This window comes from Leptonychotes weddellii, chromosome 14 (genome assembly GCF_054177405.1).
Source record: "Leptonychotes weddellii isolate Sample4059 chromosome 14, ASM5417740v2, whole genome shotgun sequence".
NCBI classification, from domain to species: Eukaryota; Metazoa; Chordata; class Mammalia; order Carnivora; family Phocidae; genus Leptonychotes; species Leptonychotes weddellii.
Window position 1 is genome coordinate 25,674,379 of NC_138382.1, and position 16,104 is coordinate 25,690,482.

The 16,104-nt window shown below is 42.4% G+C and overlaps 1 protein-coding gene across 3 annotated transcripts in view; it reads left to right on the top strand.

The window, feature by feature from the left end:
* Positions 1–1,376: 1,376 nt before the first annotated feature.
* The window catches only part of HABP4 (hyaluronan binding protein 4), a 39,825-nt gene continuing 25,097 nt past the window's right edge, over positions 1,377–16,104 (top strand). The window contains exons 1-4 of one of the 3 annotated variants that reach the window (XM_081802946.1): positions 1,377–1,875; positions 6,525–6,687; positions 13,455–13,595; positions 13,828–13,896. In XM_081802946.1, coding sequence (XP_081659072.1) covers positions 1,485–1,875; positions 6,525–6,687; positions 13,455–13,595; positions 13,828–13,896 — 764 coding nt within the window. In that variant the 5' untranslated portion in view covers positions 1,377–1,484. The remainder of the gene's footprint in view (positions 1,876–6,524; positions 6,688–13,454; positions 13,596–13,827; positions 13,897–16,104) is intronic. The other 2 variants (XM_031034003.2, XM_081802947.1) reach the window with 2 other exon arrangements.

Below are 16,104 nucleotides of genomic sequence, written 5' to 3' on the forward strand. Positions count from 1 at the left end.
TTCCTACACCAATCATTGGCAAGAGTATGGAATTACAGTGCATGATTTAAGATTAATCAAGTTTGAGGCTGGAAGGGGGCCCAGCTTCCCCTGGGCTGTACAGCCACCTGATGCCCTAACAAAATACAGGTTCTGGGAAAATGTAAGAGGAAAAGGAAGGGCTATGGGATAGGCAGGCAAGTGCCAGCACAACTTCCTGGAGGATTGCCCAGTTCAGAGCTCTCTGAGCTCCAGGCCTCAATCGAAAACCAAACAAACAAATGAAACAAAACCTCAACATGTCCAAAACTGAATTCATGCTTCTGATCAAAATGGTCTCTTCCAGTGCTCTATTTCTTTGGAATGCACCACCATTCCCGCTGTAGAAGCCAGAAATACAGGAGTCATCATACCCTCTTCTTTTTCCTCAACACCCCTATCTAGTGCATCACCAAGTCCTGTTATGATAACCTCCCAAATAGCTCTTGCATCTAGTAGTCTCTTCACCTCCACTGCCACCATTCTAATTCAAGTCACATGCATCAACTCTTCCCTGGAGCTCGGCAACAATCTTTTGCTTGGTCTCGTTGCAGCCATTCTGACCTGCCTCCAACCTAGTCCTTCGCATTTCAGCTAGAGTGGCCTTTTGGCCTTTTTAAATACATGCTTAGGCTTAAAATTTGCTTCCCACTGCTCCTAGAATAAAGACCAAAGTGAGGGTCTCCCCCAGCTCTTTGCAATTCAGTTACAATGGTTTCCTTTGAGTTTCAATGGGTTGTGCTCCATCCCACTTCAAGACATCTGTACTTGCGGTTGCTCCTGCCCCTGTCATCCCTCGTATCTCAGTTTAACCGTCACTTCCGAGGGAAAGCCTTTCCAGGTCTCCTAATTAGGTCAGGTCCCTTTGCTTCGGGCGCGTAACAAAGTCTTTGCCTTTCGTTTAGGGCAGTTTTCTGTCTATAGACTAAGATCCACGAAAACACGGAGCTAGTATCTCTGACGACATAATGCCTGGCACATAAGCGTTCAATACGTAGTTGAATGGCTAGATGAATATATAAACTTCAAAAAAGAGTGGCCCATAATGAATACAGACCCAATCCCAGAAAGAATACAAATAATGGCTGTGACCCACCCGCACAGCCGAGCTGCCTGCACTGACTAGACTCCTTGCTCCTCCCAGTAGCTCCGCCCCTCGTGCCCCGCCCCTCTCTGCTGAGTCGGGGGAGGGGCATAGAGGTCGCGTGACGTGACAGCAGCCCGCCGTTGATTGGGCTTCCAGGGATGCCGGCTAGGAAAGGGGGCGTGTCTGCGTGCGCTGATTGGCTGTCGGGCGGCGCCTGGGCGGGCAGCGGTGGCTGCGGCGTGGGGGCGGGCGCCGGGAGGGACGGGATCGGGCAGGGCAGGGAGGGCGGCAGCGGCGGGCGGGATGGGTCCTCGCCACCGGCTTTGCTGAGACTCGCTCGCGTGGGCTGCCAGCGGCGGGCCCGCAGTGGCCGCGGGGCATGAAGGGCGCTCTGGGGAGCCCCGTGGCCGCGGCCGCCGCAGGCGCCGCGATGCAAGAGAGTTTCGGCTGCGTAGTGGCCAACCGCTTCCACCAGCTGCTGGACGACGAGTCGGACCCGTTCGACATCCTGCGCGAGGCCGAGCACCGGCGCCAGCAGCAGCTGCAGCGCAAGAGGCGCGACGAGGCGGCGGCGGCCGGGGCCGGCAACCGCGGCGGCAGAAGTCCGGCCGGGGCCTCGGGCCACAGACCTGGCGCGGGCGGCGGCCGGAGGGAGTCCCAGAAGGAGCGCAAGAGCCTCCCGGCCCCCGGCGCGCAGCAGCCGGACAGCCCCGGGGGCGGCCCGCTGCCACCCGGTACGCGTGCCCCGCCCGGCACCTGGGCACCCCCGGGTAGGCGCGGTGGGCGGGAGGGGAAGGAGAATGGGGTCACGGAGGTCACCCCTCCTCGGCCGCCTCTCGACCCCCATGGGGGTCCAGATCCAGAAACGGAAGGGGCCTCGGGGAAGGCTTGGGTTAAGCGGAGGGTCCTTGTGGCGGAGGAAGGTAGGAAAAGAGAACGGGAGGGGGGTGTCACGCCCCTTCTGGCCTTTCCCAGCCCCTTGTGGGGGTGGGGGGGAGTGCGGGCGTGGAGTAAGGGTCTCACAATCCTGGAACTGAGCCTTTACAAGTTGGGCAAAGTTGAGGGGTACTGGTGGGGTGGTGTGTGTGGCGGGGATAACTGGGGTTCGCTACCCCGGGGAGCTCAAATCTAGAGCTAGCAGGGACCAGCTCCATCCTCCAGCCCAACCACTGCAAGATTCGGGTCGGGAGGAAAAAAAGAGAAGCGTGGTGGGGGGAGAGTGAGGAAGGAGGGCGCACCCGGCCGCGGGAGGTGGTGGCGAGAGCCCAGGGTGTGTGAAGAATCGCGGGGGTGAGGGGCTCGGGCCTCTGTGATGGAGCGAAGGCCTGGGTGACCGCGGGGGCGGGCTGTGACGTCAGGGCCGCGAGCAGAATGCGGCGGGGGTGGACGCGGGGGTCCCCGGCTCTTTCCAGGCTCCGTAACTTCACCCCATCACCGTACACCCATCCCCTTACAGTGGCTTCCAGCAGCCAGCCCGCATCATTTTTCAACACAGCATGTAGTGTCGTTGGGATGTGTAACTTGTCATTAACTCAGGCTGCTTTAAGAAAAGCGTTTTTAACCTTTAACCTTTTCAACAAGAATATTCAAAGTTCCCCACACCCTGCTTAGCCAGATACCCCTGTCCGCATCTAGCCAGGGAGGGTGCTTAAGAGTCGTTTATCACCTGAACTGCATCAGTTCCTAGTCTGCAAGACTCCACCTGTGTTTCCAATGTTTTCCTAAAATAAGGCAGTGGTCCTAGGGTTTGCTTTAAATGAGTGTGAAGATGTGTGGTTCGACCACTCGAGCCATTGTATTCAACTCGGCTTTACTGGCTTGTTCCTTGATTACAACTGTGCTTCCCAGCCCTGAGATTACAACTTCTGACTTAAGTGACTTTGGCGCAGCTAGGTAATGTTTACCTTTATCTGTGAAAACTTCAGTCCCACAATATCACTAGAGAATGAGAAAAGTCACTGTAATAAAGATGTTGAAAATTATTTTAAATGCTACTGGATATCTGAAAACCCCATGCTGGTAGGCCAGTACGTTTATGAGCCTCTTTAAACGGTGAATGAGACGAGATACATTGTACATTTTGTGTTATGTTCTCATTTTTCTCATATATCTATTTAGATAAATATAGTAATGAAAGAACTGAGGAAGGCTAAGCGTTTCCTCTCCCTTTACTTTTTAACAAATGAAAATAATGTATCCTTTAGAATAGTATGAAACTGCATTCAGTGCTATCTGTTAATATATTGCTTTTTAACCGTTTTAATATTAAAAATCATGCATTTTTATTATAAGAATTTTGAACAATTCCAAAATGTATGAAGTAAAAATCTCCTATTTTTCTTACTTGTTAACACCTTGCATTTATGTACATACAGAGCTATTTCTTTTTTCCTAAATTTAAATGATATATAAACTGAGTTACAACCTGCTTTCACTTAGCATTTTAACTAGTGGGTTTGTAACATTTTTCTGTCAATTGTTCATGATCCAGATGATCTGGCTTTTATATCTAGATCTATATTAAAGATCTTTTGTGAATTTTTTAGTTAAAATGGTAATTTTGTCATTTGTCAGTTCTTTTTCAGACATGTTATTTCAGGAGCAAACAACTCATTAATTTCCATTCATGTAGTTACTGTACTAAATTTATAGAGAGCTACTCTCTAAAGGTTTTGTAGCCCTAATTGATATGGACTGTACTTTTCTAACATTCAAAATTTTTAATTTAGTTAGAATATTATAAGTGAATGCTCAGTGTGGACAAGAATCAAAGTCAAAACATGTTTGACATTTATTGGAAACATTTTTGGATGTGGATGTGGAAATCATAAGATTTTCCCATAGAAACAGGTTTTTAATGCCCTTCACTATTTAACAACATATACAGATCCTTGGATGAGCCTTGTTCAAGAAGATCATTCTTGAAATCCATAGAGGCTATTTCAGCTTCACTTTTCCTAACCTTTCAGAACTATTGTCTTTGAGTCAAAGCTCAACTTTATTTTGTAGGAAATCTCTCTGTAAATTTTATTGTATTCTGTCCCTTCATACGGGCTTGGGTTTAGAACAGTGATCAGACTGCATGTGCCAGGCTTTTATTGGAAAGGGCTAGAGGAATTCAGTGTTTGCATTATCTGCTTGGAGCTGCTGACCCAGCACAGAAACAAACTAGGTTCAGTTGCAATCTTGATCTCGTAGCACTAAATCGTGGGGAAAAAACTGGACCCCTTTTATCTTTGGGTTTTGCGGAGAGAATGAAATGTTTGCAGTGTATTTATAATTATTCTAATAAGTAGCCAGTTGTATTTAATGGTTTTTAATTTGTACACCAAAACTTTGGAAGATGTTTTAATACAAAGTATGCAGTAAATGTCATTTTAAGTTTTGAATGGTGAATTCCAAATTTAATTGATACATTTAAAAAAATAACCTTGAGGAAGCAAAAAGGTGGGATAGCTCCTAAATAATTCTGTAGTTAAGTGGAAATATTAAGATTTTTAAAAATAGGTTATAAATAGGAAATTTGAAGCTGCATTAAAATAACTTTTTACATTGAGGGAAAAGTATTGAAAAGTATTGTTGCTGTTGGCATATTAGCTGATTTCATAGTCTATTGTAGTTTTCGACTTGTTAGATAATTAACTTTCATAATAACATTTTCTGCCTAACGTTTCAAATTGGATCTCTATTAGTAACGTACATGCCCTCAGATCTGGCATTGCATACTCCTGGGACAAGTGTCAGTCTCTTTTTTGTTTCTGCAAGAGAAGCTTAATGATCTATTTATGACAGCATCTTTCCCATGTCCCAAACATGTCATAAGCTAGACTGTGGCGTCAGTACAGGCTGCCAACTGGATGTAAGCATCGCTAGGTTATGGGACATTAGCTTAAGATTGAACTTAGATTTATTATGTAACTTGTCACATTTGAAAAAAAGAGTTGATGTTAACTAACAAGTAATAAATTGCACAGTTTTATGTTAGTGGTGTCACAGACTTGATTTTTGCTTTAAAATGGGATCAGTAAGGTATTGGAACTATGTTAATATTTACATGTGCCCAGGAAAAAGTTCAGATAGGAAATATTCAGTAGGAAAACAAAAATATGTATAAACATATATTCCTTAAGAGTCATGTGTTATCTAAGTAAGAGAGGAATCTAGGAATTTAAAAAATACCCATTAACTCAAATACATTTAATATTTTTATAGCCATACAACCAATGTGAAGGGTAAGCTATACCAAGGAAAATCGAAGCTACTATAATAAAAATAGTACATCCCCTGTTTGAGATGGAGACCTTTTAAATGCATATAAGGAAAAATAAATACATTTTTGGGAGATGATTTAAGAGGCGACAGATTTCTTCACAGTGTATTTACCAAGTATTAGCTGCCTTCAGACATGGAATCTAAGTATTTTTAAAGCATCAAAACTAGAGAGGAGTAAAGTGAGAGAGAGGGAGAGATTGAAGCCTGTAGTGGCCATGGCTGAGCGCTGGTTTCTCTGCAAATGAGAGATGTCCCTTTGAGTGCCGACTGGTCCTTGTATGAGTTGGCAAATAGCAGCTTGGCCTCATTTTGAGAAGTATGATCATAAATGCATAAAACTCAACAAAGAGCACGAGAGCAGGAAAATTTGTTTTCAAGCAAAAAAAGATAAACAGTACGACTATTTAGAAATGAAAACCTTAGTAGCCAATGATAAACCGTACTTTATCTAAAGTGCAGTCTGAAATACAGAGTGTTTATCCTTTAATTGTTCTGTATGGAGCTTAACTACCATGTTTTAATAAAGTTGCTTTTGTCAAAAGTAGTTAGTTTAGCAAACATGTCTATCCAGAGCTGTCACACTCTGTGAGATACCTGTCATTATAGGTTAGTTGGTATAGTTTATATTTCCTAGGACAAAAGAGAGAGAACATAAGTATCTTAAAAATTTTATTAGGAAGTACAGTTGACCCTCAAGCAACGTGGTGGGGATTAGGGGCACCAACCTCCCGTGCAGGTAAAAATCCACATATAACTTATGACTTCCCAAAAACTTCACTACTAATACCCTACTGTTGACTGGAAGCCTTACCAACAACAGTTAGTGTGTATTTTGTGTATGTATTATGTATTGTATTCTTACAGCAGATAAGCTAGAGAAGACAATACATTGACACCACTGTACTGTATCTAAAAAAATCCAGGCCTGCGTGGGGCCACGCACTTCAAACCGGTGTTGCTCGAGGGTCAACTGTAGTTGACTCTGGGCCCTGGCAGTATCCACAACTTTTTTCTTCTCTGAATGTTTCTGAACTTCCCAGATTTTTCTATGACTTTGACTTCCAGAAAAGTGGAATTTAAAACTCTCTGTAAACATGCTGTCATGGACCTGGTGTCCCAGCTGTCCCTTCTGATTTGTCCCTGGCAGGCCAGAGGCGAGCTCCCAGAAGAGGGGAGCAACAGGGATGGAATGACAGCCGGGGGACGGAGGTGACACTTGAACGAGCAGAGCGCAGATCCTACAGGGAGTATCGACCCTATGAGACCGAGCGACAGGCGGACTTTACACCTGAGAAGTTCACAGATGAAAAGTATGTACTGCAGACCTCGGCCAGGAGGGTTGGTGGGGAGCCAGAGGGTTTTAAGAGAACTGCTACCTTTTCATGGTGCCAGTCCTGGGATTATTTTGCCGATTGAAGTTGGCAGTTACTTTAGGTGACACAGGAGGGAAATGATTATATGGTGAAAAATGAATTATTTATTGGTATAACTACACAAAGCACTCCTGTAAAAAACTAGACAGGAGTCTGTTAAACTGGTTAAACTTTCTTTTGCAGTTTAGGCTTGGGATATAATTATGGTTTTGACTTAATATTACTAATTTAGACTACTAACAAATTTATTTATTTATTTTTATTATTATGTTAATCACCATACATCACATTAGTTTTTGATGTAGTGTTCCATGATTCATTGTTTGCGTATAACACGCAGTGCTCCATGCAGAACGTGCCCTCCTTAATACCCATCACCAGGCTAACCCATCCCCCCACCCCCTCCCCTCTAGAACCCTCAGTTTGTTTCTCAGAGTCCATTAGACTGCTAACAAATTTAAACAAGTTCCTGGCCCCATGGTTAGGCCAATTGGCTATCATGATGACATTTTAAGAAGAACTAATACAGTGTGTGACACCAATTTCTGGCTCCCATACCTTCCTCTAGAAAGTACTCTGAACTGGAAGGTGGTCTCAGGCTGGTGTGGCTGGACGCCACTCCTGAGTGATGGGGCAGTGGGCGGGCTACCTGTGCCTACCTGGACATGGAGAGCAGTTCTTGGGGTCTCCTGCTTGCTACCAACATGACAGGTGCCCGCTGCCTCAGGTTTTTGTTTAATAATTCAACCTGCACAACACTGAGTTTAGATTAAACAAACAACTTGTGAATCACATTTAAAGGAAAATAGGTAGAAAAGGCTGAGGGAGACTAGAACAGTATGTGTTGACACTATCAGCTGTGAGTAGTTTCATGACAAGGGAGCCATTAGTCCCAAAGTCTTTCAACTTCTTGACTACTGATTCCACTTAGGATCCTGGCTACAAGTTAACCAAAGGACATGGCTTTGTAAAACCATGTTCATTAACCACCCCCACCCTCCCCAAAAGCGCAAAAGTCCAGCAGAGTAGCTCAGTCTGGGAGGGCAGAGGCAGGCGGTGACTTCAACAGATCTGTTCCCTAGAAGTTACATGGTCAGAACATCAAGATGCTGTATCTGCCACCATGTTGGAGGGTGAGGGAAGAGAAAGGCTTAATTCTGCTATTTTTGGTGATTACTTCAATTTTGCTGTGTAATGGCCATAGTCTGCTTGCTTACAAAAAGCCTTCTGGATCAGAGCTATTTATTTGGGGAAGCATATGTGTATTTTTTTCTCACTTCAGGGATTTATTCTGTGGCGATAAGGAAATCATAGCTCAAAAGCACAAACTCATGTTTCCAGCTTTTTTAAGTAGCAAAATGACTCCTTAAAAAGGGTGAGTATATGTTAACACAAAACAATGCCTATTAAGTGAAATCATACATGTATATAAGGGTGGGGGTAGGGTGGGATACGGGATTATGGAGGGATTTTTCTTTTTCTTTAAAAATAATTTCAGATTTATAGAAAGTTGCAAGACTTAGACAAAGAATTCCTATATATCCCCACCCAGATTCCCCAAATGTTAACATTTCCATTATCATACCCCCCTCCTTCCCTTCCTTTACACACACACACACACACACACACCTTTTTTCTTTGACATTTAGGAGTAAGGTACAGAAATATCTCTTTATCCCTAAATACTTTAAATGTATTTCCTAAAAACATGGTACAGTTATCCAACTCTTTAACACTGATACAATTCTGTTATCTAATCCTCTAAATCATGTAATCTACAGAGTACTCACATTTCACCAGTTGTCCTAATAATGCCCTTTTAGCAAAAGAAAAAAAAAATGCCTGGTTCAGGATGCAGTCCAGGAATGTGCATTGCACTTAGTTGTCTTTAATGTAGAACAGCTCCTTAGTCTTCCTTTATCTTTTATGATTTTGACATTTTGGAAGAGTGTGGGCCAGTTATTTTGTAGGACAGCCCAGAATTTGAGTTTGTCTGATGTTTCTTTTTTTTTTTTTTAAAGATTTTACTTATTTATATGAGAGAGAGAGAGCACATGAGAGGAGGGAGGGTCAGAGGGAGAAGCAGACCCCCCGCTGAGCAGGGAGCCCGATGCGGGACTCGATCCCGGGACTCCAGGATCATGACCCGAGCCGAAGGCAGTCGCCTAACCAACTGAGCCACCCAGGCGCCCTGTCTGATGTTTCTTCATGGAATGATATTTTGCACTCTGGCAGGAATACCACAGAAGTGATGTCTCGTGTCCTTCTCTTGTATTACATTAGGTATATGTAGGTAATTTTTACCTCCAAGGAAATTTGAAATTATTTTTGATAAGTCATGTACTATCAGAAAAGTTATTTTCCTTAATTTCTTAAAAAGTACTCTCCTATTAATAAAGATCCATAAGGTAATTTGACCATTTAGAAAATGCATGCAATCCATAAAGAAAATTAAAACTGTTTATCTTACCATCTAAGATGATTACTCTTAACACTGGCCTAATTTTTTCCTTTTTTTCTTATACATAGATACACTTAAATATTAAGATGATAATACATATGTACTGAGTCCTTTATATGCTTTCAATTCCACTTGACATGGCAGAAGTGTTTTCCATGTCCTTAACAATGTTTGGTAAACATTTTTTATGGTTCTATTTTGTGTTGTTTGGATGCAGTACAATGTAATCATTCCCTTAGGGTTGGACCGTTCCTAGATGGGAGTTCTAGAAGTGGGAACCATAAAGCAGTGGTCCTTAACTGGGTGTCATGTATCCTAGGACCCAGTTTGTGCTTTAGTGCAAGTTTGGTTGGGTACATAGAGTGTGAAAACAAATTAGGGTAAGGGGGGATCTTTTGATACATAGTGACCCAGTCACTGTCCTAGTAACCTGCCCACTTACTCTGTCACTAACAGTCTATAAGAGCATTTCTCATAGCTCTTTCTCGAGGTTTGAATATAATAAATTGAACTTTCTTCTTTGCTTATTTGATAGTGAAAAATCATATCACCTTGCATTTTCAATGATACCTATACATGTTTATTGGACAGAATTATAGAATCCTGATAATCTTTTTTTTTTTTTTTTTTTTTTTAAGAGAGAGAGCATGCATGCACAGAGGATGGGGCAGAGGGAGAGGGAGAAAGAGGATCTTAAGCAGGTTCCATGCCCACCGTAGAGCCAGATGCAGGCTCATTCTCACAACCCTGAGATCATTACCTGAGCTGAAGTCAAGAGTCGGATGCTTAATCGACTGAGCCACCCAGGCGCCCCTAGAATCTTGATAATCTTAACAGACTATATCTAATTAAGTCCTGTCCATGTTTATGAATGGGGAAACAAAGACCCAGAGTTGCAGTTATGGGTACTCTGGTCACAGCCGGCTCACGTGGATTTTTATTCCACTAAGGCAGAACACATATTTTCATATAGAAGCAGTGTCAGAAATGGTGCTGGGAGTAGCTGTCCATGGGGCTCAGGTGCAGAGATCAGCCAGGTATCTTGCATATGGTGGGGGGTGGGGGGCGCACCACTACTGTTTTTAATGCAGGAGGAATTTTTCTTTAGGCTCCAAATAATGAACTTAAGTGAACTCTTTGAACATAGGCTATTAGGAAATTAGTCTGCTTCTGTCTGGATTATTTTGACTCTTTGGCTCTTCCTGAAGTTTACTCCTGGTCATTCAGAGTCTGTTCCAGTTCTGAAAGAATCACTTACTCAGATGTTTGTTTGTTTTTTTTTTTCTTCTCATAAGGAAGCATTTTTAAAAATTGGGATAAAATATATATAGCATAACATTTACTATTTTAACCACTTATAAATGTATGGCAGTGCAGTGCATTAAATACATTCACACTGTTATACAACCAGCACCACCATCCTTCTCCAGAACATTTTTTTTTTTTAAAGATTTTATTTATTTATTTGACAGATAGAGAGCACAAGTAGGCAGAGAGGCAGGCAGAGGGAGAGGGAGAAGCAGACTCCCCGCCGAGCAGGGAGCCCGATGTGGGACTCGATCCCGGGACTCCAGGATCATGACCTGAGCCGAAGGCAGCCGCTTAACCGACTGAGCCACCCAGGCGCCCCCTCCAGAACATTTTTATCTTTCCAGAGTGAAACTCTGTACCCAGTAAACACTAACCCCTCACTTTCCCCTCCATGAACTTCATTCCCTTTACCTGTAAACAGGTACTTGTGTCTGCTTATGAGGATTATTGTCAGAGTGGATTACAGGGATGTAAAGCACGGTGCTTGGCTGAAATATTATTTTCCTTGCTTTTGCTTGTGAGTACAACACAAATCAAGCTTCCTAAATAGAGTACAGGACTTCTCAATGCTCACTAACCTGTAAAAAAAAAAAAAAAAAAAAAAGAATATGTTTTATTGTTCCACCTTTTAGTATATGTGCTGCCAACACAAGCACAGAGAGGATATGTTTTGTGATCAAGGGATTATAGAGAAGCAATTGAGAATAGATTTAATTGGGGAAAGGGGGTGGGTAATCTGGGGAGTAAAGAAAAAAATGGTTCAAGGGATTAAAATAAACCAGAACACACAGGGCTATTTTAGGGTCAGTTTCAATCACTATTATATTTTAAAGGCCTTTGTATTTTATTGGTATCTGATGTAGATTTCATGAAAATTTAGACCTGATTTTGACTGTTGGCATTATTTTCCATGTATGTTTTGGCGTTTCATTTCCTCTCAGTATTTAAGTACATTTTTTTTTCTTTTATGGCCCTGTCCAACTCCCTTGTTAAGAACTTACTGTTACTTTAATTTTGTCATTGTTTTAGAACTCTGCTTCAGATATTTATCAACATGTAATCAATTTATGACAATTTCTATTTAAAAATTTTGTTTTGGGGCGCCTGGGAGCCTCAGTCTGTTAAGCAGCTGACTCTTGATTTCGGCTCAGGTCATGATCTCAGGGTGGTGAGATCAAGTCCCGCGTGGGTTCCACGCTCAGTGGGGAGTCTGCTTAAGATTCTCTCCCTCTCCTTCTGCCCTTCCACGCCACGTGCGCACATTCTTTTTCTCTCTCTAAAATAAATAAATATTAAAAAAAAAAAAAGAATACAAATTTTGTTTTGGTCAGGGTGGAGGAGGTGGGAGGAGAAAAGCCAACCTAGAGAATGTATTTAGGATGATGTTTCTTGTAAGAGCCTTGCATAAAGTTAATGATTGGTGATTCTGTATTTTTTTAATCTTTTTGAATAGGAGAATAGTGAGTTTTGTATCTTTTTACCCACTCTCATATAGTAGCTTTTTAATGTAACATTTTCAGCCATAGCAGTAGATTGGAACATATCTCCGGTTTGGGTGCTTGAGCTACTAACACCACTAGGGTTCAGTAAGTAATTTGTCATGATTGTAAATGTTTTGTAAAGCCTTGACAAATTAGAAAATATAATTTATCTTATTCAAGTAAGGTTGTAATGATGAAAAAGATGACCTTCCTACAGTAGCTTCAAGTCCTCATAAAAAAATGACACTGACTAGAGATGTGGCCAGGAATGGGTGTGAGGAGAAGTGGGTGGGCGGTCAGGCCTTGGGCCAGAGGATGTGGCAGGGGACGAAGGGAAGACAGTTGAAGACAGCTGGTTCTTGGCTTAGGTACTTTCGTGCTGTGAGTTGGGGACCATAGGAGGAGCAAGGGGTCAGTGTTGGTCACATATCTGCAGGACCAGGGCATGGACAGAGGGTATGTCCAGGAAGTAACTGGCTTTGTGGCCTGGAATCAGAGACCCCAATGAGAGACGCAGGGTCACATGAATGAAGGTCACACAGCAGTAGCGTAGAGATGAGGACGATGTGTGCCAGAAATAGGAAGTCAGGAATGCAGGTACACGTAAGGACAGTCAGGTACCCGGAAGAACGAGGGAGGCATCTGTGTGTGGAGCACCAAGACTAGTGAGATGAAAGAGGCAAGGTATAGAACTGGTCCCTTTATGTGACTCTGGATGTGCCTACCTGTGAGAAGTGGAATTGGGTAGCTAAGGAGCAAGGGGAATAGCTTGTGAATTTTGTACCCTGTTTCAGTATGACCTATTACAAAAATAGTTTTCTAAGGACAGGCAGGGAAAGAGAAGTCAGAGAGGTTAGAGGAAAATTAACTGTCAGCAGTGTCCAATGATGAATAGGGGTCAATGCACTCACTCACTGGTTGTGTTTGGGAGAGGGAGATTTGGGAGGGGGCATAATTTGAAGTTAAATTATTTCTGTTATACAAAACATTCCAAATTTAACTTGAATATTGAATATTAGAGCTGGGATGAATCTTGGAGTTTATCTAACCTCATTTTATAAATGAGGAAACCAGATCCAGAGAAAGGGATGTCCTTCCGCAGTAGGACCTGCCCAGGACCTGCTTCTTTCGTCTGGCATCCTCACTAGCAACCGTATGACCTTGGGCAAGTTACCTACCTCCTTTGTGCCTTTTGTTTCCTGATTTGTGGACGATAGTTGTATACTGTAGTTCTGTTTATGAGAATTAATTTCTGTATGTGACGTGCTCAGAACAGTGCTTCAGGTAGTAAGTAGTATTCGGTAAACATTAACTATTACTTTATTTTTCAAGCCACTGTTCTTTCCAGTATATTTCAGCCATCGTGTCCTTCTAGAATTTTTTTTCTGAAAAGAGTCTTCTTAGCCCTTTAATGCAATTCACCACTTTTGATTATACCCATCTCTTTCTAGACCCATTGACAGGTTTGATCGAGACAGACCCCTGAGAGGCCGTGGAGGCCCAAGAGGGGCCATGCGAAGCCGAGGCAGAGGCGGCCCCGGGAACAGAGCTTTCGACGGTTTTGACCAGAGAGGGAAACGAGATTTTGAGAGGTATGGTGGGAATGAGAAAATGTCAGTTCCTCTGGAACTGCTGTTTTCGCTTTATGGTCTTGGTGATACATGGTACGAATCTGTTATGTGTTAATATTTAGTTGACTTTATATAGTGTGCTCTTATTCCTGAGGGAGCTGATCCTGGGACAGCTTTTCTGATCAGCTTTTCTGATTTGGAGATTGACTGGAGACCACCTTCCAGTTTAAGGGAATATTCTTTCTTTCTCTAGAGCAATCAGAACTGAAGACAACATGGGTGGATGTGGAGTTCGAACCTGGGGATCAGGTAAAGATACCAGGTACGGTGCAAATGTGTGCCTTCTGTGAACCTACAGTTAGGTGGAAATCTCTGGATCTTTATTTTCCTTTCGTAAAAAGTACTCTCTGTTGTGCTTTCAGTGGCTTTATATTTGTGTGCCATTAGGTAGAGATTCATTTTAGGCTTTTGTTTAGTGAGATGACTTCTTAAAGCATGTTTGCTATGTTGCAATTAGATTTGAAAATGACTTTGAAAGTTCTTTTATCATATTTTAGCCCAAAACAAATTTGTATTTGCTGATGCCCTAGCACATGGCACTGTACATAGGCCTCAGAATGCTTTTTAAATTCCTGGATATTCTATACTTTACTTTTCTGTGGCCTCCCCAAGTTCTCATATACATTGCTTCTTGATTTTATGAAATCATTTGCAGGTCAAGCTCAATGACAAGTTTCACTGAAGGTTCAAATCTGACATTTTTCTGAGGCTTCATAGTGTCTCAGATCTGTGCCAGTTTTGCTACTTAGAAGAAGTACTTGGTTCTGCTGTTTCATTTCATGGCTGCAGGGACAGTGCCTTCCTGTGTCTGCAAAGACTGGGCAGCAAGTGTTTCCGGGCAGCGCTGGGCAAGGAAGGGGTCCCCCAGCGCATGTTTTGGGGCAGGCTTTCCAAGCCTTGTCCTTGAGAGGAAAAGAAATTTGTTGAATGTTTCTCAGTATAGGGTTTGATAGGATCTTGATTATGAATCTTTTAATTTTGTTTATTTTTACTTTGATAATATATACTTTAAAAAGTAATACCTCTGAGTCACCTGATTTATCACCTTGTTTAATACCATCAGTCCAGGGGCGCCTGGGTGGCTCAGTTGGTTAAGCGTCCGGCTCTTGGTTTCAGCTCCGGTCATGATCTCAAGGTGGTGGGATCAAGTCCTGTGTCTGGGCTCCCCGCTCAGGGAGTCTGCTTGAGGTTCTCTCCCTTTGCCGCTCCTCTGCCTCTCTAAAATGAATAAATAAATCTTTAAAAAAAAATAAAAGTTTGAGGGTTTTGCTGTAGTTAGTATTCCTCTTTGAAGGCATTGGCAGTGCTAACTAAATTTAAGGATAAGATGTTTTCAAAATGGTACAGTGAGCCATTTCCAATGTTAATGGTTTTCCTCAGCAGTTTGACAGTGGGTGCCTGTGTTGAAAGTAGAATTTTCTCCATTTGTGGTAATTAAAAAAATCAGATATCAGATATTATTTTCTCGGTACCAATTGAAACACACCCACAAAAGCAGTTTTCAGTAATGGTGCCTTCCAATTTTTATTTCAAAGAGCAAGATGGTCTTATGTAATAATCAAGTAACATTCGATTAAAATTTATTCACGGTCATAGATTTGGGTAAGTGTGAAGTCTGAATTTGAACTAGATAACAAAGCCTTGAGGTGTTTAACATCGCTTTGTGGAATGTACTTGTGCAAACAGGCATTTTCTGCATTCATATAACTGAAGTCAAAATACACACATGGGCCCTGGGGCTTTATCTCTTTTCTGTAAATCCAGCATTGATTATCTACTTTCAGCAAAATAACAAAATCCACCAACATAAATTGTTGCTAATTTTGAAACCCCATGGTTCTGTAGTTTTGGTCACATGGTTCTATAAGAGCTGTAAGCACATTAGTTTTTTGTTTATTCATTAAATAATTTAGATCAACACAGGAGGGAGATCTGTGATTTCTCTCCTTTTTTAAGATCAGCTGGTCAAGTTTAAGAAATGCTGGTGTTTACATCGCCCTTTTATGATTTTTAATTGTTGAAAGCTATGAATTACCAATATACCTATGGTTTTTATCCTCTTGGTTTATTATGTTGCCAGGGGAATAAAGAGAAAGTTGGAGTAATTTGTGTGCTGCTGCTAGACTTTGGGGCTCCCGGGTTCCAGAACCTTCTGTGACCCTGCCCGGGTCAGCTGATGTGCAGAGGCAGCCTCTGCGAAGGGGCCTCCACCAGGCAGAGCGGCAGCCGCGTCCTTCCAAACTCAGAGTGCATTTGATTTCCGACTGTTTTTTTAAAAGTAAAAATTAATTATTTGGAGCGCCTGGCTGCCTCAGTCAGAAGAGCATGCAGCTCCTGATCTTGGGGTCCTGAGTTCGAGCCTCACAGTGGGTGTAGAGATTACTAAAAAAAATAAATAAACCTTGAAAAAATTAATTATTCAAATTCTGGATCTAAAAAATTATTTTTAAAGTTCACTACAATAGCTTTG